The 25422-nt window shown below is 45.1% G+C and overlaps 1 protein-coding gene across 1 annotated transcript; it reads left to right on the forward strand.

The window, feature by feature from the left end:
• The first annotated feature begins 430 nt into the window (after positions 1-430).
• On the forward strand, positions 431-24262 carry LOC141148568 (natural cytotoxicity triggering receptor 3 ligand 1-like). The gene is made up of 5 exons (XM_073636128.1): positions 431-571; positions 12509-12835; positions 13025-13327; positions 17325-17465; positions 22797-24262. Exons 1-5 carry the CDS (start codon positions 499-501, stop codon positions 22970-22972), a joined length of 1020 nt encoding a protein of 339 aa, XP_073492229.1. The 5' UTR covers positions 431-498; the 3' UTR covers positions 22973-24262.
• Positions 24263-25422: the final 1160 nt, after the last annotated feature.

Here is a 25422-nt window from a genome sequence, read left to right on the forward strand (position 1 = left end):
CCCCGCTGAACACTGAGTTCCAATATACTTTTTCACGTCACTCAATGTAATATCTGTTTATGTGTATATTCTGACTTTATTTCATTATCCTAAGCGCCAGGTCTCACCCTTTGTTTCTTTGTACCTTTAATCCTTTGGACTTGTCCTAGGTCCAATAACCTTAATGAGGTAGCTGGGTGTCACCAACCCATCATTTTTCTATATTTATAGAAAACTATATTTCCATAAATTCTTGGAACGTCCTCGTACAAGCGTCAGTAATTTCCACATAGTACCTACGCAAATATTTTTCTTATACCTTTCCGTTTTTTTACCCCGACCTGCTCTATGACTGATGGTTTCAGAAGAATGAATTTCTATGTCATCTGAATATACAATCTTTATGTCACTCTGTGGAAAGGTGACATTCATCAGATGCCTTTGTACACCTCTAACCGGAAATACTAGTAAGAAATATCGAAAGTAAATTCATCTGAGCAACTTAAAGAAAATCAACAAATGGTATGGAACCCTCAGAACAACATGGGGTATGGACAGGCAGCCGTCCTCCTCTTGCTTCTCTATTATACAGGTCAGTTTGATTTCACTATTCTTTTGTTCATTCACTGAGAGGAGCATCATTGTTATATTATGGGAGGTACTGAACAACGGACTTAGGCTGGCCATACATTATATAATTTTCTTGTTCAAATTCCTTTAGATTTACCTTAACTATGTAGTGTAGTGTAGTTGAATGTGTTTAGGTCTGACCTCATATTATATGGTTTTGGTAAATCTAAAGGAAATATTTTTCAAGAAAATTGCATAATGTATGGTCAGCCTTAGGCCCCTTTCACACGGGACGGATCCATGTTGATCCGCTCCGTTTTCCCCAGCTGAGCAGGCAGATGACAGGGCGGGACCCGCACACTGTGCAGGGACCGCCATGTCAGATCTCCGCTCTCCCCTATGGGGGATCGGAGGAACACGGACCGTCTGTCCGTGTTCATCCGATCCGCTCTGCAGACGGATAGAAAAATAGGATTTTCTTCCGTCCGCAGAATCGGACGAGAGCGGAGCCGGACAACATCAGGTGTCAGCGGATGTACATCCGCTGACACCCGCTATCCCATAGGGATGCATGTATGTCCGTATTTCATCCGAAAACGGATGGATGAAATACGGACATACGGTCCGCATGTGTGAAAGGGGCCTTAGTTTAGTTGCATGATGTAGGGAACACTATCAGTATATACTGACACAGAAACTGACACCTAATTTCTTCATTATCAGAGCAGCTGAAGCTAATCTCTCATTGCTATCTATCTATCTATCTATCTATCTATCTATCTCTATTTATCAGCTAAAGCTAAGGCTGGCCATACAAATTTCTTATTCAATTTCCTTTAGATTTACCTTCAACTATGTAGTACAAGGACCTGCCTGATTTCATACAAATTGGGTTTAGGTCTGACCTCATATTATATGGATTTAGTAAATCTAAAGGAAAATTGTACAAGAAAGTTGTGTAATGTATTGCCAGCCTAAACTTTCATATCTATCTATCTATCTATCTATCTATCTATCTATCTATCTATCTATCTCTCTTTTCTTCCTTCCTTTCTTTTGTTTGTTTTTCTTTCTTTCCTTCTTTTCTTCCTTCTTTCTTTCTTCTTTCCTTCTGTCTATCCTTCTTTCTTTCTTTCCTTCCTTCTTTCCCTCCATCTATCTTTGCTTCTTTGCTTCTTTCCGTCTTTCTTATTTTTTCTTACTTTTGTTCCTTCCTTCTTTACTTTTTCTATCCTTCCTTCTGTCCTTCTGTCCTTCTTTTCTTCTTTGCTTCTTTTCGTCTTTCTGCCTTTTTCTTTCTTTTGTCCCTTCCTTCTTTCCATCCTTCCTTCTGTCCTTCTTTTCTTCCATCTTTCCTTCTTTCATTCCTTCCTTCTTTCTCTTTCCTTCGTTCCTTCCTTCCTTCTTTCTCCCATCTTTGCTTCTTTCTTTCCTTCTTTCTTTTTCTTTCTTTCCTTCGTTCCTTCCTTCTTTCCATCCTTTCTTCTGTCCTTCTTTTTTCCATCTTCCATCTTTCCTTCTTTCATTCCTTCCTTTCATCTATCTAGTCGATTACATTGTAATCACTCCATCTACATCACAGTTGCTTTAAACAACACCCTTCCGGAGTAAGCTTGATAGTAAGACTTGTGATAGATAGCCATGAATGATATCTGCCTTTCTTATGCATGGTTGGGATTTGCTTGTGTCCAATGTGACTCCCCCATCAGACAAGGGTGTTGTTCTCATTCCACACCTTGTCTCCATGATCAAGCAGACCTGCATGTCCCTGGAACAGTTCCACTGTTGCTTGCCATACTATTTCTAGTAATGAATTTCTACTTACTGTAGAGGTAAGATGGAGCAGAAGCGCGTTTCCTATGCATTACGTGTAGTGCAGCCCATTCATTTCAATGGGCTGCCCTACAAGCGAGAAACATACAAAAGAATTCCCTGAACCGTTTGTAAAATCGGGCCGCATGGTGTGTGCATTAGGAGATGTGTGAGGGGTGGTATTAAGAATTAATTGTACTGCCGAACATCTGCTAAAGGCAGCACGTTTCTGTGCATGTCGGGAAAGTACGTGATTTTGCATGATTTCCCAACATGCAACAGTGTGAATGTAGCCTTCATCTACCTTGTTCTGGCCATTGTCTATCACCCTTTGTTTCTTCGTTTAGTGGAATTCAATCATGGCCACTTTTCTTACGGGTGAGATAACAGAGGAGTTTATTGGCATACATGGATATAAATGTTCAGTACATATTTTGTAATATAATTATTTATACAATGACCTAAACACTTGGTAAGCAGTATTTACAGGCATTAAAAAGCTTTGACAGAAAAATAATCTGAACAGATTAGCAAAAGTGGGACCACGTAAAACGGTGATTGACTCCTACAAAGGTAGGATTTTGAAGGATATGAGGCTGTCACTGAGGTGAGCACACAATCAAGGTAATATAAACTTGTTTATCCCCTTAGTGCCCACCGTACACACATATGCAGCCTTGGCTTTCAGGGGTTATACGGGGGTGATAGCTGTAGCTGCAGGCATCACCCCAGTACTGTTTTTTAGAGCGGGCAGTCGGCTCTTTAGGGATAACAACCGTTGTGGCTAAAAGCCGTAAGGTTGTTATGCCACAGGAACGGGAGGGGACATGCCCCCTCCCGCTGCCTTCCGCCGATGTTCCCGGGCCTCTCAACCCACCGGGAGACCCGATCCGCGATCCGGCACTTCCACCGGCTAGAGAGACTGAATAAAAGCCGGAAATGGCTTCGTTCCAGTCTCCTATGTGAAAACACGGAAGCGACGTCACAACGTCACTTCCAGTTTACTCGGCTGCCAATGGCGCCGAATTTAAAAAAAAACTACAGTATTCAGAATCATCGTTTTTGGCGATCTAAATACTTTGAAGTGCAAAGGAGGGTCTTTTAGATCCCTCTATAAAGAGTACCTGTCACCACCTATTACTGTCACAAGGGATGTTTACAGTCCTTGTGACAGCTATAAAAGTGATCAGAATTTTTTTTTTTTTTTTACAGAGATAGTGTAAAAAAAAATAAAGAAATAAAATAAATAAGAAAAAAAAAAAGAAAAACATTTAAAACGCTCCCGTCCCCGCGAGCTCACGCAGCAAAGTGCATGCGTAAGTCACGCCCGCATATGTAAACGGTGTTCAAATCACACATGTGAGGTGTCCCCGTAATCATCAGAACCAGATCTCCTCTGTATCTCTAACCTGGTAACCGCTAAAAAAATTTAAAGCGTATGGAGATTTTTAGGTACCGTAGTTTGTCGCCATTCCACGAGTGTGCGCAATTTCAAAGCATGACATGTTAGGTATCTATTTACTCGACATAACATCATCTTTTACATTATACAAAACAGTTGGGCTAACTTTTCTGTTTATTTTTTTTTTTAATTCGTGAAATAATTTTTTTCCCCAAAATTTGCGTTTGAAAGACTGCTGCATCCTTGGGTTGTAATGCCGTGATCATCTTGTGTCAGCGCGGAGCTGAAGCCTCGCGGGATCACAGAAGGATGCCAGCTGGATTGCTCAGTGTAGAAGTGATCCTGAGCTGTCACACTGGGAAGCCGCCCACCGCTCTGATAGCCAATCAGTATTCACTGATTGGCTATCAGAGCGGTGGGCGGCTCCTCAGGCCCGCTGTAAGCCCCCCACCTACAGAGCACTATGTGAGTGCATAACACTTTGTTACAAATCTTGTTTTTACAATAAAATCATTTTATGCTGCACATGTACTGCCCTGGCGCTTCTTCCTCTTTTTTCTGCTTCCTATATCTTAAACAATAGCACAAAGCTAGAGTTGATACTTGTTTCCAGCAAGAATAAATTGAGTTAATTGGCACAGAGTAGTCCAATGCGCTTCGCAGAGTGGTGTTTCTGCTTCTTCAGGGAAACTCAGTATATGTCAGCTCTGATATCCACGTATATCCGGCGGTGGACATTGTTTGCAAAGCTGTGTGCAGTGCTTTGCTGAGCTGATCTGTTAGCATTCTGGGCATATAAACTGCTTCCGCCTGAATCCACCTGTGTGCGATCCAGTGTCTGCCAGTCCTGGTCCTGGGTACTGACGCCATGGACTACTTGGCCAGCTTGCAGTCTCGGTCCTTTGCATCCATAGAAACATACACACTTATATTTTGATGAAGTTGACATATACTGAGTTTCCCTGAGGAAGCGGAGACACCACTCTGCGAAATGCGTTGGACTTCTCTGTATCAATGAACTCAATATATTCTTGCTGGAAACAAGTATCAATATCAACTCTAGCTTTGTGCTAATGTTTACACTTTGTGATATGATTGTATCTATCTTTATGGAATTTTAATAATGTTTGTACAATATTACCTTGATTGTGAGCTCACCTCAGTGACAGCCTCATATCCTTCAAAGTCCTATCTTTTTAGGAGTCAATCACCTTTTTAGGTGTTCTTGCTATTTAAGGATGTGATGGCTGGCCCTAGAACTGGTAAACTACAATTTAAATTTAGCAAAAGTGGGATGTCATACTACAGATAAACCACAAGTCAGGTTCAGGGTCATGAAACATCCACACGTTCCTGTTGTAGTTACCCCAGTGATGGAGAAAATTAATTTCTCCTTTAAATGTGGCTCATTAATGTATAAGAAAGCCTCCAAATCCTGGTTAAGGGACCATATAAGGACATAAGTATGGTTTTACCTTAAAGTGATTGTAAAGTCTGTTTTTTTTCTTTAAAAAATAACAAACATGTTACACCTCTGTAGCACCCTCTACCTTAGGTAGGTGCTAGAGTGAGGATTTTTGTAGGAAAGCTGCCAGAGCAGGTCAATTTGGGCAGGCCTATGCTTCAGGCTAGGCCTGTTTGTTTTCATCTGTGGGCAGGGAGTGGTTAGTGTAGCAGTGAGTGTGACCACCTGCTTTAGTTCTGGGGCGCCTCCCCTGCTTCCAGGGAGAATGATCTGGAAGAGGGGCAGGGCACAGGACTGGAGTGGCAGGGAGCTCATATGAGGAGCCCTGACCAATCCCCAATTGGAATTGGCATGAGGCGGGCCTCCAATATAAGCTCAGGTCCAGCCCACTGGGGGAGGGTTGTCGGCGATGTGGAAAATGGAGTACTAGGCAGTAGCAGGGTCCCCATCCCCATCTGGGGGGGTGCGAGGCCTAGTGGAGGACCCCGGGAGAGCTGGGAGGGAGCTTCATCTTTACACAGTCATGCGTGAAGCATCCTGGAACAGAGGGGCTGGAGAAGCTGCCAGAACATATGTACAGTGAGAGTTCTCCATCATGGACTCGGGACAGGAGAAGGTCGGTGAGTGGTCCAAATTGGATTGCTGGATGAGGCATGCCAGGGGAGCTGGGTGCGAGGCCAGTGGAGAGACTGTGGGGAAAGTGTCAAATCAATGCGGACTGAGGATGCAGAATTTGCAAACTGGACTAGCTGGAAGTCCACCAATCTACATGTGCTACTAAATTACTAGGCCACCGGGGAGAGGTACTGCAGACCTCTGGCCTAGTAACAACAACTATTACAGCCAGCCACTGAGACTGTTCAGAGCGGCCTCTTTTGCTCATAGAGGATGATGTGACAGGCAAGATAATGATCTACAGTAAAGTTTGTGCAGGAGGATAGAAGTCCTGGGAGCAACAGTCTGCAGGAGGTACGCAGAGGAGGGGAAATAGTCTGCATGGTGATGCAGGGGAAGAGACTGTAGATATTATATGTGCATCAGTACTTCAAGGCTCAACCAAATTTCAAGTTCTTTAACCACTAGCTGCCCGCCCACTGTCATATGACTGCGGGACGAGGCAGCTCTTGTTCTGGGCGGACGTCATATGACGTGATCGCCCTCCCGAGCCACTAGGGGGCGCGTGCCCGCCGCGTCGCTCGGGACCCGATGCTCATGCCCGGCGGCTGCGATGTCCGGGTAACAGAGCAGGACCGTGGATCTGTGTGTGTAAACACACAGATCCACGTCCTGTCAGAGGAGAGGAGACCGATGGTGTGTCCCTTGTACATAGGGACACCGATCGGTCACCTCCCCCCAGTCAGTCCCCTCCCCCCACAGTTAGAATCACCTCCCTAGTACACACATTTAACCCCTCGATCACCCCCTAGTGTTAACTCCTTCCCTGTCAGTCACATTTACACAGTAATCAATGCATTTTTATAGCACGGATCGCTGTATAAATGTGAATGGTCCCCAAAAATGTGTCAAAAGTGTCCGATATGTCCGCTGCAATATCTCAGTCACAATAAAAATCGCAGATCGCCACCATGACTAGTAAAAAAAATTAATAAATAAAAATGCTATAAATCTATCCCCTATTTTGTAGATGCTATAACTTTTGCGCAAACAAACCAATCAATATACGCTTATTGCGATTTTTTTTTACCAAAAATATGTAGAAAAACACATATCGGCCTAAACTGAGGAAACAATTTGTTTAAAAACAAAAAAAAATTTGGATATTTATTATAGCAAAAAGTAAAAAATATTGTGTTTTTTCAAACTTGTCCCTCTTCTTTTGTTTATAGGGCAATAAATAAAAACCGCAGAGGTGATCAAATACCACCAAAAGAAAGCTCTATTTGTGGGGAAAAAAATGATAAAAATTTCATTAGGGTGCAGTGTTGCATGACCGCGCAATTGTCATTCAAGGTGCGACGGTGCTGAAAACTGAAAAATGGCTTGGGCAGGAAGGGGGTGAAAGTGCCCAGTATTGAGGTGGTTAATATGATGGCAAAGCAACATGTTCTATGGGCATCCCATATTCCCTTTCCTCTAACCAAGTTATATCCCTCAATAAACAAAGGCAAAACAACGCAAATGACTGTTCATTGTCTCTGAGGTGATAGATGGAGGTCTGGCAGCTGGGTGATATGGTAGATGTTAGTTACTAGTAGCAACCAAGCACTACACTTCCCTCCTCTGTGCAGTTGGTTTTGCACAGAGCAGCCCAGATCCTCCTCTTCTTGGGTCCCTCTTTGCTGCTCCTGGCTCCTCCCTCCTATCAAGTGCCCCCACAGTCAGCAGCTTCCTATGGGGACACTGGAACCGACAGCTCCTTGTGTCCATTCAGGCACAGAGCCCAAACCGGCCCTTCCCCCTCTCTCCCCTGATTGGCTGACTGATTTTGATTGACAGCTGCGGGAGCCAATGGCGGTGCTGCTGTGTCTCAGCCAATCAGGAGGAGTGTCCCAGATGGCTTAGACACTCGTGGACATCGCTGGAGAGAAATGGGGCTGGGGAGGCTTCTACACACAAAAGGTTTTTTTTATCTTAATGCATAGAATGCATCAAGATAAAAAAACCTTCTGCCTTTACAACCACTTTAACTGATCTAATGCTATAGGAATGGCATTGTAAACTGACTATATGGCCAAGTCCAGTATTTTCCCTAAAAGGTGATATCACTCTACAAACAATTATGATCATTTACTCACACACTAGTCCTGTATATACTACAGCTAAAACTTGTAAAAGTGAGTCACATCTCAGAGCTGAAATTACACACGCATCTAATATGATCATTTGTGCCACGCCATAAGGACGGGGGACTCCGTGGTGAAAAAGGCATCTATAGCTAAGTATTTTAGTTATATTTTCTAATATTATTACATTTGTTATCTGTATCTGCCATTACTTAAATAAACGTTACACATATAAGGCCTCTTTCTCACGGGGCGGATCAGTGATGATCCGCCCCATGAACATCCGCTGGCTCAGCGGGGATCGCTCCGCCGATCCCCGCTGAGCAGGAAGATGACAGGTCCATCGCTGCACGCTGTGCAGCGGCGGACCTGTCAGAGCGCCGCTCTCCCCTATGGGGGATCGGGTGATGACGGACCGTAGTGTCCGTCGTCACCCGATCCGATAACGGATGGAAAAGTAGGTTTTTCCTCCGTTACACTTTTCGGATCGGAGCGGGTCGGATGTCAGCGGACATGTCACCGCTGACATCCGACGCTCCATAGGGATGAATGTATGTCCGTTTTTCATCCGAAAACATAAGGATGAAAAACGGACATACGGATCGTCCGTGTGAAAGAGGCCTAAGTGTTTGTGTGATCTCTCTTTTGCACATCTCAAATAAACCCAAAAAATGTAAACTATCATATAACCATGATAAAACACCTGGGAAGTCTTGGAGAGTTCATAACAGGATAGAATCTTATTAGCTTTAGGCCTACTTCAGAATCCTTTATTCAATATGAAGCTTTTGCCTTCTCTATGTGTTGGGACTGTGCTGGGCGTGGCTGCCTAGTGCAGCCCAGTTTGTCTAGTGTAAACCTGCCATAAGGCTCGGTTCACATCTATGCAGTCTGCGATTGGTGCATTCTACAGTGCATTTTGCTGTGCGTTTTTGCACACACGATTTTGAGTTTTGCGGGGTTTTTTTGGCCAATTTTTATTGCACTACATGCTCTTCTGCAGCTTCTCCACTGAAGTCTATGGAACCAAAAAAGCAAAAAAAGCACCATTTTGTGTTTAAAAAAAAGCCCCTGACCCTTTCCAAAAATGCAACGGCTGAAAAAAGCACAGGTGTGAACCTATCCCATAGGAAACCATGTTAAGTGGACTGTAGTGCATTTTTGCAAAAAGAACCAAAAAAACGTATAGATGGGACCCTGAATCTGAGTGTATCCTGGTCCTAATATTTCCAATTATTTGGCTTCATAGGCAGAATAAAGAGAATAAAGGGGACTGCTGATGGGGACACTGATGTAAGGGGACTGCTGATGGGGACACTGATGTAAGGGGGCTGATGATGGGGACACTGATGTAAGGGGACTGCTGATGGGGACATTGATGTAAGGGGGCTGCTGATGGGTACATTGATGTAAGGGGGCTGCTGATGGGGACACTGATGTAAGGGGGCTGATGATGGGGACACTGATGTAAGGGGACTGCTGATGGGGACACTGATGTAAGGGGACTGCTGATGGAGACACTGATGTAAGGGGACTGCTGATGGGGACACTGATGTAAGGGGGCTGCTGATGGGGACACTGATGTAAGGGGGCTGCTGATGGGGACACTGATGTAAGGGGGCTGCTGATGGAGATACTGATGTAAGGGGGCTGATGATGGGGACACTTATGTAAGGGGACTGCTGATGGGGACTGTCACGTACCTGGTAGGTTTTGAGCCTGAAGTGCAGAGAGAGACCTCCCCTACACCTCCCACTCCTGCTCCCCTGGAATGGAGACAGGGGGCCAGGAGTGAGGAGTGGTATGAGTGCCTGGCAGGATCAACAGTCGTGGAGTTCAGTAGTGGTGGCACCCTCTGGAATCTGAAGCCAAGAGAAGACTGAAGGCAAAGACTGGACTGCAGGGTGGACCAGGAACCCAGCAGGTAAGAGCCAGAAACACAGGACTGGAACCAGGAACAATAGCAGGTAGTAGACTGGAACGCTGGACTGGAACAGACAGCAGGTAGGAGCCTGGAACACTGGACTGGAACAGACAGCAGGTAGGAGCCTGGAACGCTGGACTGGAACAGACAGCAGGTAGGAGCCTGGAACGCTGGACTGGAACAGACAGCAGGTAGGAGCCTGGAACGCTGGACTGGAACCGACAGCAGGTAGGAGCCTGGAACGCTGGACTGGAACAGACAGCAGGTAGGAGCCTGGAACGCTGGACTGGAACCGACAGCAGGTAGGAGCCTGGAACACTGGACTGGAACCGACAGCAGGTAGGAGCCTGGAACGCTGGACTGGAACAGACAGCAGGTAGGAGCCTGGAACGCTGGACTGGAACAGACAGCAGGTAATAGACTGGAACGCTGGACTGGAACAGACAGCAGGTAATAGACTGGAACGCTGGACTGGAACAGACAGCAGGTAATAGACTGGAACGCTGGACTGGTACAGACAGCAGGTAGTAGACTGGAACGCTGGACTGGAACAGACAGCAGGTAATAGACTGGAACGCTGGACTGGTATAGACAGCAGGTAGAAGGGTCAACAAGCCGGTAGTCGGTAACAGTCGGGCAGCAGAGGTACCAGGGATAAGACAGCGGATGGTCAGGCAAGCCAAGAGGGTCTGGTGCAGGCAGATAGCAGGATGGTCAATGGGAAAGCCGGGTCAGATAGCAGGATACTCAGATCAGATCAGGTTACACACACACAACGCTGTAGAGCAGACAGCGGAGATGGTGTGATAGTCCGGTTTAAATAGCCCGCCTGATACCAGCGGGAGTGCGCGCGCGCGTGCCCATGCGTGACCGCACCCGTGAACGCGCGCGCATGCGCAGTGGTACCCGTGGCCGTGTTCCCGGGCGCCTGGATCGCCGGTTACTGGCAGGATCTTCATGACAGGGACACTGATGTAAGGGGACTGCTGATGGGGACACTGATGTAAGGGGGCTGCTGATGGAGACACTGATGTAAGGGGACTGCTGATGGGGACACTAATGTAAGGGGACTGCTAATGAGGACACTGATGTAAGGGGGCTGCTGATGGAGACACTGATGTAAGGGGACTGCTGATGGGGACACTGATGTAAGGGGACTGCTGATGGGGACACTGATGTAAGGGGACTGCTAATGGGGACATTGATGTAAGGGGACTGCTGATGGGGACACTCAAAATTAAAGTGGGCCAGTCTGGATGAAGTCCAGGGCCAAATTTGTGTCCCATTCCAGCCCTGTGCCTATGTAAACAAGGCAGATCATCGTTCTGTGAGAGGGGAATGTACTGATCCTGTGTTTCTGCTAAGCAGGAACATGGATCTTTACCTTTCCCAAGTCAAAGCACCTCCCCCACCCCATAGTTAGCAAGCACTCCCTAAGAACACATTTAACCCTTTGATTGCCCCCTGATGTTAACCCCTTCCCTGTCAGTGTCATTAGTGCAGTGTCAGTGGATATTTTTTTCACTGATCACTGTATTGGTGTCACTGGTCCCCTAAAAGTGTGAAAGGGTCAGTTAGGTGTCTGATTTGTCTACCGCAATATCACAGTCCCCCTATAAGTCGCTAATCACCACCAAGTAAAAAAAATAAAATAAAGAAAAAATATAGAAAAATATCCCTTAGTTTGTAGACGTGATAACTTTTGCACAAACCAATCAATATACATGTATTGATTTTTTTTTTTTTTTTTACTAAAAACATGTAGCAGAATACATATTGGCCAAAATTGATGAAGAAATTAGATTTTTTTTTAAAAAATGTATTGAATATGTGTTATAGCAGAAAGTAAAAAATATTGTTTTGTTTTTTTCAAGATGTCTGTCTTTTTTTGTTTATAGCGCAAATAAAAACCGCAGAGGTGACCAAATATGACCAAAAGAAAGCTCTATTTGTGGGAAAAAAATGACATACATTTTATTTGAGTACAGCGTCGCATGGCCGCACAATTGTCAGTTAAAGTAACGCAGTGCCGTATCACAAAAAATGACCCGGTGAAGGGAAGCAAGTCTTCCAGAGCTGGAGTGGTTAAATACTAGCAGATTTTACCTGGTCTCAGCCTACAACAGTCCCTGTACAGCAGGGCTGGAGTGTGAGAGGAAGTACCAGCACAGGTAGCCAATCTGCTCATGTACTGACAAAATGCTGATAGGAGGAGAAATCAGAGTGACAGAGAGATGAACTCATGTTGCATCTCTTTACACTATCCAATCACAGACTGCGGTGGATTCAGGATGACCTGGGCTCACAGAAAGTAGGTTATATTATGCTGTCCATACTGAATGAGGACATCTAGTGGCAGAAAAAAACTCCTGCATGGGACATTTCTGTATTGAACCTGGATATTGCAGCAAAATTGGTTTTGCCGCGTTGTCTTTTAATGGACTATTCATGTCAATTGTGTTATTTTCTGCTTTAGCATTCCTTGCAACTACTGTATGGTCACAAAAGGACAGAAGGATCCAATGACTTGGAGCACTAGGATTGTGACTGCATGCAGTGTGTGTATTTATCTTATCATACAAACATAACCACTTTATTTATTGTCACTGCAGATGCTGATGTAAAGATGACCGGACCTTCTACATATACAGCCACCCTCGGATCAAATGCTCACATTCCCTGCACATTCACATCGGATCAAAATCTCAAGGATTTTCCACAGTTTGCAGTTTTTTGGTATTATAATGAATCAGTTATTCTAAGAACTGATGGTTTGGTGGGGTATAATACGTCCAAATATTCCATGGATAAGTACCAAGCTTTAAATGGCACTGCAAATCTGAGGATCTCTAACATATCTGTGGCAGATCGTGGAATCTACAAATGTTTAGTGAGCTATACACAATCCCAAGAGCAAACAATTACAGTGAGCGTTCTAGGTACGGTATATTAGATGTGTCCACACATTAAAGAGGAACATCACCCATGTTTAATATATAAGTGCATACTCCATGAGGAATGTGTAAACGTCATTATAGCTTACATATATTTGTAGTTATGTATTTCACATATACATTGGAACTGACCTCACAATACTGGTTTTGTACTTTTTTTTATATATTTAACAGCTGTTCCGAAGATCACAGTTGTTAATGATGATGTCATGATAAATAAAACGAGTTTCCTGTGCTATGAAATCTCTGGATTCTACCCGGTGGACATTTACATCACATGGCTCCGGGATGGAGAGCCATTGGGCAATGTTCTAGAAGGAAAACTTCAAAACAATCCGGATGGGACATACAGTATAAACAGCTCGATAATACTAAGACTCACTGAGGAGGACAGAAAGCGGAACTTCTCCTGCAGAGTCCACCATGTATCTTTACCTACACCTCTGAATAAAGACCTTCAACTGTATATATATGGAGGTAATGACGCTGTTTATTTTGCCTAAAGCAGCCTTTCTAAACCTTTTTTTTTTAACATTAGAGGAACCTCTACAACAATCTTCAGGTCTTGAGGAACCCTTACTAAATCCAATTTATTCAGGGTCCATGGGAAAAATGTCCCTTACGATGTTGGTCAGTAGGAAGAATGCAACCATTACAGGCAGCTTAAAAGATCATTGGTGTCATGCTGCTGGCTCTGCCAAGTGGTTTTGGCCCAAGAACTTTGGAGGCATCATCAGAGGGGAGATAAATCAACCACAGTTTGAGCAACATCCCTGGAGGGATCCTGGACAAGAATGGTTGGCCTAAGGCTGAGTTCACACTGCGAAGCGGCACGCAGCAGGGGGAAACCCACATCCAATTTGCATAAGTGTGAACCCAGCCTAAAGCGTCTTCCAGATTGGTGGTTACGCCATATTTTGCAGTCTTGTCTTAAAGAGGAGCTCCAGTCTCCCCCTCAAAAAATTAAAAGTCAGTAGGTGCAAAAACTGTAGCTGCTAACTTTTAATATAAGGACACTTATCTGTCCAGGGATCCAGCAATGTCCTCACCCAAGCCGATTCTTTAATCAGCTTCAGGTCCAGGTGCTGGCATCTTAGGTAAGGGAAACTGGCTGTGAAGCTTCATTCATACCTAGGCGTTTAGAATCGTGGGCGAAATGTGGGACACGATTGGGATACCATTACTTGTTAATGACACCCCAATCGCGGTGCGATTTTGCCACGATTGTCTCGCGATAAATCGGCTTGCAATAGCCGCAAAATTGCAATGCACAATGCTGTCACGCAAAAGAAGCTCCTTTTTGAGCGGCAAGCTTCAAGCGTTGCGATTTTGCCACGATTGCAGCGCAATTTATTGCGGGACAATCGTGGCAAAATCACACCGTGATTGGGGTGCCATTAACAATAGCATTTCAATCACGTCTTGCGTTTTGTCGCGATTCTGGGATCACGGGCAGAATCGCGGCTATTCCACCCGCGATTCCAAACACCTAGGTATGAATGGAGCCTTATGCCGCGTACACACGGTCGGACTTTTCGTCTACAAAAGGCCGACGGACTAAAGCCGGCTGACAATCGGATCGTGTGTGGGCTTCCCCGGACTTTCAGCGGACTTTTCCAGCCGCAAATCTGACGGACTTTAGATTTCAAATATGCTTCAAATCTTTACGCCGTAACTACGCTGGACCCAGAAATCCGCTCGTCTGTATGCTAGTCCGATGGACACAAACCCACGCTAGGGCAGCTATTGGCTACTGGCTATCAACTTCCTTATTTTAGTCCGGTGTACGTCATCACGTACGAATCTGTCGGACTTTCGTGTGATCGTATGTAGGCAAGTCCGTTCGTTAGAAAGTCTGCCGCAAGTCCGCCAAAAGTCCGCCAAAAGTCAATCGAAAGTCTGTCAGACGGGCTGTCGGACTTTTGAAGCCGGAAAGTCTGACCGCGTGTACGCGGCATTACTGTCTCCATTGCTTAGGGAGCATAAAAAAGAAAAAAAAATCAACAGGCCAGTGCTACTTGCAACAGATTCATAGGTAGGATGATGGTTTTTGAACAGCCATTCTCCACTAGGGTTCTGTGGAAAATCTTGGGTTCCTCTGGAGGTTGCTAGGGGACCTTGAGCTGTGGATGACTGACATCTGATTTGATGGTGCTTGCCAGGGACGTGCGGTGAGGTCAGTAGCTGGTGAGGCACTGGCTAGTATCAGAGCCAGATACACACAGGTTACATACGCCACGATCGTTAAAGCGAGAGCAATAATTCTAGCACTAGACCTCCTCTGTAACTCTAAACATGTAACCTGTAAAAAAATTTAAAGCGTCACCTATGGAGATTTTTAAGTACTGAAGTTTGGTGCCATTCCACGTGTGTGCACAATTTTAAAGCTTCATCTTTCATATTATACAAATTTGGGGTCTCTGGGACTGAGTTACGACCCTTGAAGTCGATCTTTTATTTTTATTTATTTTTTTATGTTCATGGCTCTGCCTCACCTGCCTCCCCTGAATGCACGTCCCTGGTGCTTGCATAGTTGTGGGGTCAATGCCATTTGAAAGACCCGATGCTATGACACCTGTTATCTTTTTAGCTGTTTGTAAAAGGGACATTCTTCTTACTATCCACCAATGTAAGGAGCATTCTTCCCACTGATCACCAATGTAAGAAGCATTCTTTCCACTGACCACCAATGTAAGAAGCATTCTTCCCACTGATCACCAATGTAAGGATCATTCTTCCCAATGATCACCAATGTAAGGAACATTCTTCCCACTGACCACCAATGTTCGGTCCGTTCTTCCCACTAAAGCCCAATAAACTAATTTTAGCAGAGGCTCCCCTAGACCTGAAAACTATTTTAAGGGTTCCTCTGCAGTAAAAGGGTTTGTTTCTTGCTGCCCATGCAATGTATAAGTGCAGCAGCAAAGAGGGTGGCCCTTAACACCCACACAGCAGACATATACTGTACATCCATGGTTAGCCAATGTTTCTGTGCTCAGAGCGCACTCACTACACACTCCCAGCACAGAGACCGAGCTGTCATGGACAAGTCCTGATCTCTAGGAATGTTCAGGAACCAGTAGGACAGGCCCTCAGTCATGTGACCACTGTGATAGCCAATCACAGTGGTCACGTGATTGGACAGCCAGTCTAGGGTTGCCACCTGTCCAGGATTCACCCGGACAGTTTGTGTTTGGAATCATGCGTTTGGGTTTCAGACTGCCTGAAACCCAGACACATTATTTAAACTGGACTATGGCTTCCCAGCAGGGTTGCTGGCTGCAGTTGTCTAAGCTGAGAGTGTCTGTTATGCCGCGTACACACGGGCGGACTCCTTGACAGACTTTCAGACGGACTTTCCGAATGAACGGACTTGCCTACACACGATCAACCAAAGTCCGACAGATTCGTACGTGATGACGTACACCGGACTAAAACAAGGAAGTTGATAGCCAGTAGCCAACAGCTGCCCTAGCGTCGTTTTTTGTCCATCGGACTAGCATACAGACAAGCTGACTTTTCAACCGGACTCGAGTCTGTCGGAAAGATTTGAAACAAGTTTTATTTCTAGGTCCGTCGGACTTTTGGGGGAAAAAAAGTCAGCTGGAGCCCACACACGGTCGAATTGTCCGACGGAGTTCGGTCAGTTGAAAAGTCTGCTCTTGTGTATGCGGCATAACTCTTTCACAGCGCCTAAAGCCAACACTAACAAACCCCAACCCCCCACCCCAACACACAAACAGACGGGAGAGGAGAGAGGGCTCAATCTGCACCTCTTCCTCCCGCCCCTACCCCTCAGTGTCTGCCCACACTCCAAATTTTCAGCCCCAACTTTCCTTTTCTTAGGCATAGCACTGGGGATTGAAGTCCAGCAGCCTCAGATACATCTGGATGAGAGGTGCTGACTGCCAAGGGGTGAGTGAGCTCACCATCCATCCCTGTCTGTGACTGAAGTCTCCCCTTTTCTCTCCTGCCTCTGAGTAGGTACACTAAGGCAAATCAGGCTTCTCAGAGCACCCCTTACATCAGATTTCCCCTTTACACCAGAGGCCACAGTGTTTCCCCTCACAGCAAAGTCCTCTCTGTACATCAGAGTTCTCAGCGTTCCCCCTTAAATCCGGGTTCCCAGAGCATCCCTTATGTCGGAGTCCCCAGAGTTCTTTCCTTACATCAGAGTCTGCAGAGTCCCCCCTTATAGTGAAAGGGAACTCTGCGAGATCAGATGTAAAAGGGGAACTCTGTGGACTCTGATGTAAAGGGGGACTCTTGTTATTGTTATTAACTTCATATGGAACCATTTTTATGACTTTAACCTCTCTGGGACAAATGAGAGAATTGTACATTACAGTATTCACAGAATGTGGCTGCTCTTCATTTCTCTCTTTGTTTTTCCTGCTTATCTGCGTCATTTATTGTGTGGTTAAAGAAAACAACTTGAAGTTTAATTTACAGGTAAACATTGTTCTTTCTGCAGATGAAAAGATGTCCAATGACGTTGACTATAAAGTTGTAACTATTATTCTTGGCTGCTTTTTTGGGCTGTCGGTATTAGCCATAATCATTTGTTGTCTTTTGTGGAAATATGATCACAATATGCTGAAAAAACAAATACAAGGTAGGAAGCTACATCTCAAATAACTCAACTGTTTTGTCTTTGAAACCAAATATCACATGACTAAGGCTGCACCTGTTTCATTCGATCCGTAGCTTGCATTGATTAAATATTACATTTCTGCAGAAACTTTTTTTTTTCATCAAAATAAAATAAAATCAGTAAATGTGATTATTTTGGTGGCTGGGGGAAGGTAAAGAAGGTATTCTGTATTACCGAGGTGACAAATGCACATACACAACTGTGAGTCGGCTCAAGAAGAGGATGGAAGAGTTCAGAAGATCCACTATTCCTGGCCAAGACAAATAAAACACATATAAATCAGCCAGGCACAGGTTTCAGCAACTTATGAATGGATCACTATGAAAGAACCCAAAGAAGAAGGGAGCACGGCCTGTGCAGGAGATTGGCTGCTTGGACAAAATTAGTGCTAGTTAACCCAAGATCAAACATTTATTTTATTGCAGCTTACCAGTTCTTAAATATTATGACTGCATTCGTTTTATTTTTTAGGCTTTCGTTCCCTTTTTGTCACCTGGTGATCTGGTCAGTAAATCTGTTGTTTTTCAAAAGAACAAGCTGTCCTGCAGATGTAGAAGTTGGGGGGTTGGGACAAACCATTTATTACTGACAGGGGTGCTTACAATAATCAGCTTTTACTTATTTATGTAAAACCTTTATCCCAAAAGGAATAAAGGAAACTACTTTGTTGTAACTGGTTTAAAGTGTGAGCTGGAGTTTGTCTTCAATTTGTTAGTATATTTAAGTCTGCTAATCCATCCCTCTGGAGTAACAATGGTGCTGTTCAAATGTGTTACCTGCGCTTCTTCATCCAGAGTGGGGGGCACTCTAATACGGGAAGTGTTTTGCCTGCTAGGTCACCAGGGGAAAACCAAGGGAAAAAGTCTAAAAAAGAAAACGAATGCAGCTACCACATCTAATACATTACATTTTTTGGTTTTGGGTTTAATACTGCTCCGTCACCATAAGATGTTTTAGACAGTGGGGGCTACAAGGAGAGGTCTCCCTCTAACTCTAATCCTAATATCAATCTTCTCCATAACTATGATTCTAACAACAAACCTCTCTGTAACTCTAACATTAACCCTAACCATAATTCTAACCCTAACACTAACACTTCATTTAACTCCAACATTAACACTAACCCCATTTGTAACAACAACCTGAACCCTTCCCGTGACTCCAACCCTAACACTAACATGAACCCTGCCCATAACTTCAACCTTAAGACCCCTTTCACACTGGGGCGTTTTGCAGGCTCTATAGCGTTAAAAATAGCGTGCAAACCGCCCCTAAACAGCTGCTCCATTCACCCAAGGGCTTTCACACTGGAGTGTTGCGTTGGCAGGGCATCAGAAAAAGTCCTGCCAGCAGCTTCTTTGGAGCGGTGAACTCACCGCTCCTCCACCGCTGCTCCCCATTGAAATCAATGGGGCTGCACTGCGATACCGCCGCCAAAACGGCGCTCCAGCGGCATTTTGCAGGCGGATTTTTCCCCATTTCGGTGGCTAGCGGGGGGGTTAAAACCCCCCCCGCTAGCACTGCTAAAACAACGGTAAAGTGGTGCTAAAAATAGCGCCACTTTACTGATGACGCCGGTGGCGGCACAGTGTGAAAGGGGTCTAAAGCAGAACTTCAGTCATTTTTTCATCTTTCCATCTATTAAATCTTCTGCCCCTGTTGTTGTTTTAACTTTGGATAGTAAAACATTTTCCTTCTGCCAGTAAATCCCTTATACAGCCCACTTCCTGTTTCTTGTCTGGTCATTAGCCTAGGCTTATGACATCACGCACAGCTCTCTCTCTCACTCTCGTGAGAGTTTGCCAGGAAGGGAGGGGGGATGAGTCATAAGAGTGCCAATGAGAGCTGCAGAGCTGGAGGTATGCGTCTGTGTAAATCCAGGAAGTGGAAATGCAGCAGCTTCAGCTGCCCACAGTTAAAATGGTTACAGACAGACTCGGTGGAGGGAGACTTCTGCAGCATATTTGACAAGTACAGATCACAGTATATATAAAATAATATGCAAAGTGGTTGGAGGGAAGCTTCAGAATGGCAAACATGTTTTTATTACAAATTATGTGAGCAGACTGCAGTTCCTCTTTAACACTAACCCCATCTGTAAGACTAACATGAACCATTCCCATAACTCCAACCTTAACACTAACCCCATCTGTAACACTAACATGAACCCTTTCCATAACTCCAAACCTAACCCCATCCATAACACCAACATGAACCCTTCCCATAACTCCAACCCTAAAACTAACCCCATCCGTAACACCAACATGAACCCTTCCCATAACTCCAACCCTAATACTAACCCCATCCGTAACACCAACATGAACCCTTCCCATAACTCCAACCCTAATACTAACCCCATCCGTAACACCAACATGAACCCTTCTCATAACTCCAACCTTAACACTAACCCCATCCGTAACACCAACATGAACCCTTCCCATAATTCCAACCATAACACTAACCCCATCCATAACACTAACATGAACCCTTCCCATAACTCCAACCCTAACACTTACCCCATCCGTAACACCAACATGAACCCTTCTCATAATTCCAACCATAACACTAATCCCATCTGTAACACTAACATGAACCCTTCCCATAATTCCAACCATAACACTAACCCCATCCATAACACTAACATGAACCCTTCCCATAACTCCAACCTTAACACTAACCCCATCTGTAACACCAACATGAACCCTTCCCATAACTCCAACCTTAACACTAACCCCATCCGTAACACCAACATGAACCCTTCCCATAATTCCAACCATAACACTAACCCCATCTGTAACACTAACATGAACCCTTCCCATAATTCCAACCATAACACTAACCCCATCCGTAACACCAACATGAACCCTTCCCATAACTCCAACCTTAACACTAACCCCATCCGTAACACCAACATAAACCCTTCCCATAATTCCAACCATAACACTAACCCCATCCATAACACTAACATGAACCCTTCCCATAATTCCAACCATAACACTAACCCAATTTGTAACACCAACATGAACCCTTTCCATAATTCCAACCATAACACTAACCCTATCCATAACACTAACATGAACCCTTCCCATAACTCCAACCCTAACACTTACCCCATCCGTAACACCAACATGAACCCTTCCCATAATTCCAACCATAACACTAACCCCATCCATAACACTAACATGAACCCTTCCCATAACTCCAACCTTAACACTAACCCCATCCGTAACACCAACATGAACCCTTCCCATAACTCCAACCCTAACACTAACCCCATCCGTAACACCAACATGAACCCTTCCCATAATTCCAACCATAACACTAACCCCATCTGTAACACTAACATGAACCCTTCCCATAATTCCAACCATAACACTAACCCCATCTGTAACACTAACATGAACCCTTCCCATAATTCCAACCATAACACTAACCCCATCCGTAACACCAACATGAACCCTTCCCATAACTCCAACCTTAACACTAACCCCATCCGTAACACCAACATGAACCCTTCCCATAATTCCAACCATAACACTAACCCCATCTGTAACACTAACATGAACCCTTCCCATAACTCCAACCTTAACACTAACCCCATCCGTAACACCAACATAAACCCTTCCCATAATTCCAACCATAACACTAACCCCATCCATAACACTAACATGAACCCTTCCCATAATTCCAACCATAACACTAACCCCATCTGTAACACCAACATGAACCCTTTCCATAACTCCAACCCTAACCCCATCCGTAACACCAATATGAACCATTCTCATAACTCCAACCCTAACCCCATGTGTAACCCTAACATCTCCAGAACTGTAATCCTAACCCTGCCTTTAACTACAACCCTAACACTAACCCCATCCGTTAGCCACCAACATGAACCCTTCTTATATCTCCAATACTAACACTAACCCTATCCATAACACCAACATGAAACTTTCCCATAACTCTAACCCTAATCCCATGAGTAACCTAACATTAACCATCTCTATAATTCTAATTCCAACATTAACCTTCCCATTGACTTTAATGTTAAATTAACTCAAAAGTAAGGCCCTCTAAACTCTACTGTGAACACAGCACTGACCGTTTACCGTCTACAACATCCTCTGTCTGCAAATCAGTCTGCTTAGGGGTGCTTTCGAGTCCATTTAGCATTCTGCCATTTCACCCATCCCTGATGAAGGGGGATTGTGTGGCCCCTGAAATGTGTTGGCATAGTTATATTTGATTTTGTCCCCATTTGCAGAGAATAAATGTAGATGCAGTTTCACAGGTACTGACAGAAGGATTTGGTTCCATTATAGGATAGCCCCTCCAAATCAGGGACATTTGGGAGGTATAGTAAATATGTTTGACTGCACCATACAGATGTTAAAAATAACTTTGTATGATTAAAGCTGAATTCTGGAGTAGACATTTTCTATAAAAGAGAGATGCTTTTAGGTGATTGTAGTGGAAGTTTAGCCAAATACATATTCACCCTCCAGTCTTACTAAGTCAGTGTTTCTCAACTACAGTCCCCAAGGCTGCCCAACAGGTCACGTTTTCAGGCCTTCCATTATTTTGCACAGGTGATTTGATCAGTTTCACTACCTTAGTAATTACCACAGCCGTTTCATCTGAGGGAAATCCTGAAAACATGACCTGTTGGGGCGCCTTGCTGACTGGAGTTGAGAAACACTGTACTAAGGCTCTCGGGAGTTTCCTGTATCAAAGGCAAAGGTAGAGATGACTATGCCAACAAAGGTAAGGGATAGTAATAGAAAGATCGATAATAGTAAGGGATAGATAGATAATAGTAAGGGATAGTAACCAATCAGAACTCATGCTGATGACATCAGAGCAGTACAAGATGGATCCTGATTGGTTGATTTGGGTTACTGGATTTCTTTGCTTAAAGCAATCTGGTCACCAAAACCAATACCCTTCACTCTTATGCTAGGTACCGTTTTTTGTACATACTGTATAAGAGACATCTTATTTGAATCTCGGTGAGCTTTGTATATTTCTTCCAGATCTGTGCAGTGATCCAGTGTGAGACTTCCTGTAATAAAGACCGCTCACTGCTGATCTCTCTCCTTGTGCAGGATGACTGGTCTTGTCTCCGCCTCCTCCTGTAGTTTTCTGCAGGCAGCCTGTGGTGGGTGGAGCCTGCTGGGCCCCTCCCACAGCTCTGTTCCCTGCATAGGCTATATATATATATATATTTATATTTAATGACATTGTCATTTACACTACTGATGTTTAATGTATTATTTTAAATGTGTGCTGTAGATGCCAAAATTCCCAAGAACCCTGATCAAAAAAAATGTGGAGAAAATGCAAATGAGGGGGAAGAAAATGACCCACGGCCCGTGCAAAATGATGCAGAAGAGAGGGAACGCTTGAAACAAGAACAAACCAGCACACCCCAGAAGAGAGCCATAAGGCAAAAAGACACAACTCTATAAACATAGACAATGCAGTCTCAGACGAGGTGATCAAAGTCCAGCAGCCAAGGAAGCCAAAACCACCACCACATCCTTACTGAGAGATAATCCATCCTCTAGATCCAGAGACAGACAAAGAGGGGAATGGGATGTGAATTGTTTTATTAATAACAGTAATGCCCTGTACACACGATCGCACATTCCGACAACAAAACTGTGGATTTTTTTCCGACGGATGTTGGCTCAAACTTGTCTTGCATACACACGGTCACACAAATCTTGTCGGAAATTCCGAACGTCAAGAACGCGGTGACGTACAACACGTACAACGAGCCGAGAAAAATGAAGTTCAATAGCCAGTGCTGCTCTTCTGCTTGATTCAGAGCATGCGTAGAATTTTGTGCGTCGGAATTGTGTACACACGATCGGAATTTCCGACAACAAGTTTTGTTGTCGGAAAATTTGAGAACCAGCTCCCAAACATTTGTTGTCGGAAATTCCGACAGCAAATGTACGATGGAGCCTACACATGGTTCGATACTGCACCATGCTGTACCTTCCTACACACCAAAAAAGAAAAGGGAAAAAATGTAAAAAGAAAAAAACTATTTTAATTTGCTATTCAGATTCTGTTTTTCCTAAAAATCCTCAAAGAATGCAAAAAAAGGTGAAAAGAGAATACCCAGGACACAAAGAAAAACACACCTTATGCTGTGTACACACGGGCGGACTGTTCGACTGGACTGGTCCGAAGGACCGAATCCGGCGGACAATCCGATCGTGTGTGGGCTCCATCGGACCTGCAACTGACTTTTTCGGTCGAAAATTTGACAGACTTTAGATTTGGAACATGTTTCAAATCTTTCGGACGGACTCGAGTCCGGTCGAAAAATCCGCTCGTCTGCTAGTCCGATGGACAAAAACCGACGCTAGGGCAGCTATTGGCTACTGGCTATCAACTTCCTTATTTTAGTCCGGTGTATGTCATCACGAACGAATCTGTCGGACTTTGGTGTGATCGTGTGTAGGCAAGTCCGTTCGTTCGAAAGTCCGTCGAAAGTCCGTCGGAAAGACCGTCCGAAAAGTCTGCCCGTGTGTATGCGGCATTAGAGCAATTTTAAGGCATTATAAACCTTCAGCCATGACTAAGGACTAACGTCCAAAACACTTAGGCTGTTTTACAACTTTGTACATGTATTTAATAAAGAAATGCCATTTTGGATGTCATCCTGCGTGCCGACCATCCCTTTCATTATAAACCTTCCTGCCAGCCCAGTGTGTATTTCACCTACATAAAATGTTCATTGATAATTTTGTTTCTTGGTGTCATTTGTTGCCTGACCTGTACACATAGCCTATAGTAGAGCAAATCTTTACACTTCAGGGTCAAAAGTTTTTGTTCCTGGTATGCATGGGGGGGGGGGGGGGGGGGGGGGGGTTGAACCTCACGCCGTTCTTCTTTCATGTATTTTTCATTGCCGACATTCTTTTTTTTACATTCAGCTGTCAGTAGGGAAACCCGCTGACAGCTGATGTGCCTGTAGCGCCCTGGTCAGGGAGCTCCTCACAAATTTACTTGCCAAGAGTAATTATCTTGGTCGATTGGTAGGGATCTATTGATTTCTCCCTAAGCTTGGCCCTGTTGCACTTTTCTCTTCTACCACTAGGCAGACATCCCAACCTGCAAAAACTAATTTTAGGGAGGTTTCAAACTTATTTCAGGGAGGTGACGCTTCGCGCCGGTGCCGACCCCCCTACAATAAAATGCAGCTATACCAGTGCCCATGGAATGCATCCTTACCAGTGCCCATGAAATGCAGCCTGATCACACAGGGGCTGGGCTGGTGGTCCTGGGGTCTGGCTGCTGGAGCTGTGCTGCTGGTCCTGGGGTCTGGCTGCTGGAGCCTGGGGTCTGGCTGCTGGGGCCATGGGTCCGGCTGCTGGAGTTGGGCTGCTGGTCCTGGGGTCTGGCTGCTGGGGCCAAGGGTCTGGCTGCTAGAGCTGGGCTGCTGGTCCTGGGGTCTGGCTGTTGGGGCCTGAGGTCCGGCTGCTGGGGTCAAGGGCCGGCTGCTGGGGACAAGGGTCTGGCTGCTGGGGCCGAGGGTCCAGCTGCTGGAGCTGGGCTGCTGGTCCTGGGGTCTGGCTGCTGGTCCTGGAGCCTGGGGTTTGGCTGCAATGGGGCTGATGAGGCGTCCCAGTCAGTGAATTCAGTACAGACCCCCCTCCCGCAGTGCAGACCCCTCTCCCGCAGCACAGACTCCTCTCCTGCACTCCCGCAGTACAGACCCCTCTCGCGCAGTGCAAACTCCTCTCCCACACTCCCAAAGTGCAGACCCCTCTCCCGCAGTACAGACTCCTATCCCACACTCTCGCAGTGCAGACCCCTATCCTACAGTGCAGACCCCTCTCCCGCAGTACAGACCGCCCTCCCGCAGTACAGACCCCCCTCCCTCAGTACAGACCCCCTCCCT

The sequence above is a fragment of the Aquarana catesbeiana genome, linkage group LG06, assembly GCF_042186555.1.
Source record: "Aquarana catesbeiana isolate 2022-GZ linkage group LG06, ASM4218655v1, whole genome shotgun sequence".
Lineage (NCBI taxonomy): Eukaryota > Metazoa > Chordata > Amphibia > Anura > Ranidae > Aquarana > Aquarana catesbeiana.

What these genes read in the sequence shown, in the direction of transcription:
- LOC141148568 (XM_073636128.1), top strand. Translation starts at nt 499, where the DNA reads ATGGTATGGAACCCTCAGAACAACATGGGGTATGGACAGGCAGCCGTC. An exon ending in CTTGCTTCTCTATTATACAG is followed by an intron (nt 572 to 12,508) that starts GTCAGTTTGATT and finishes TTGTCACTGCAG; the next exon opens with ATGCTGATGTAAAGATGACC. An exon ending in GCTGAAAAAACAAATACAAG is followed by an intron (nt 17,466 to 22,796) that starts GTAGGAAGCTAC and finishes TGTGTGCTGTAG; the next exon opens with ATGCCAAAATTCCCAAGAAC.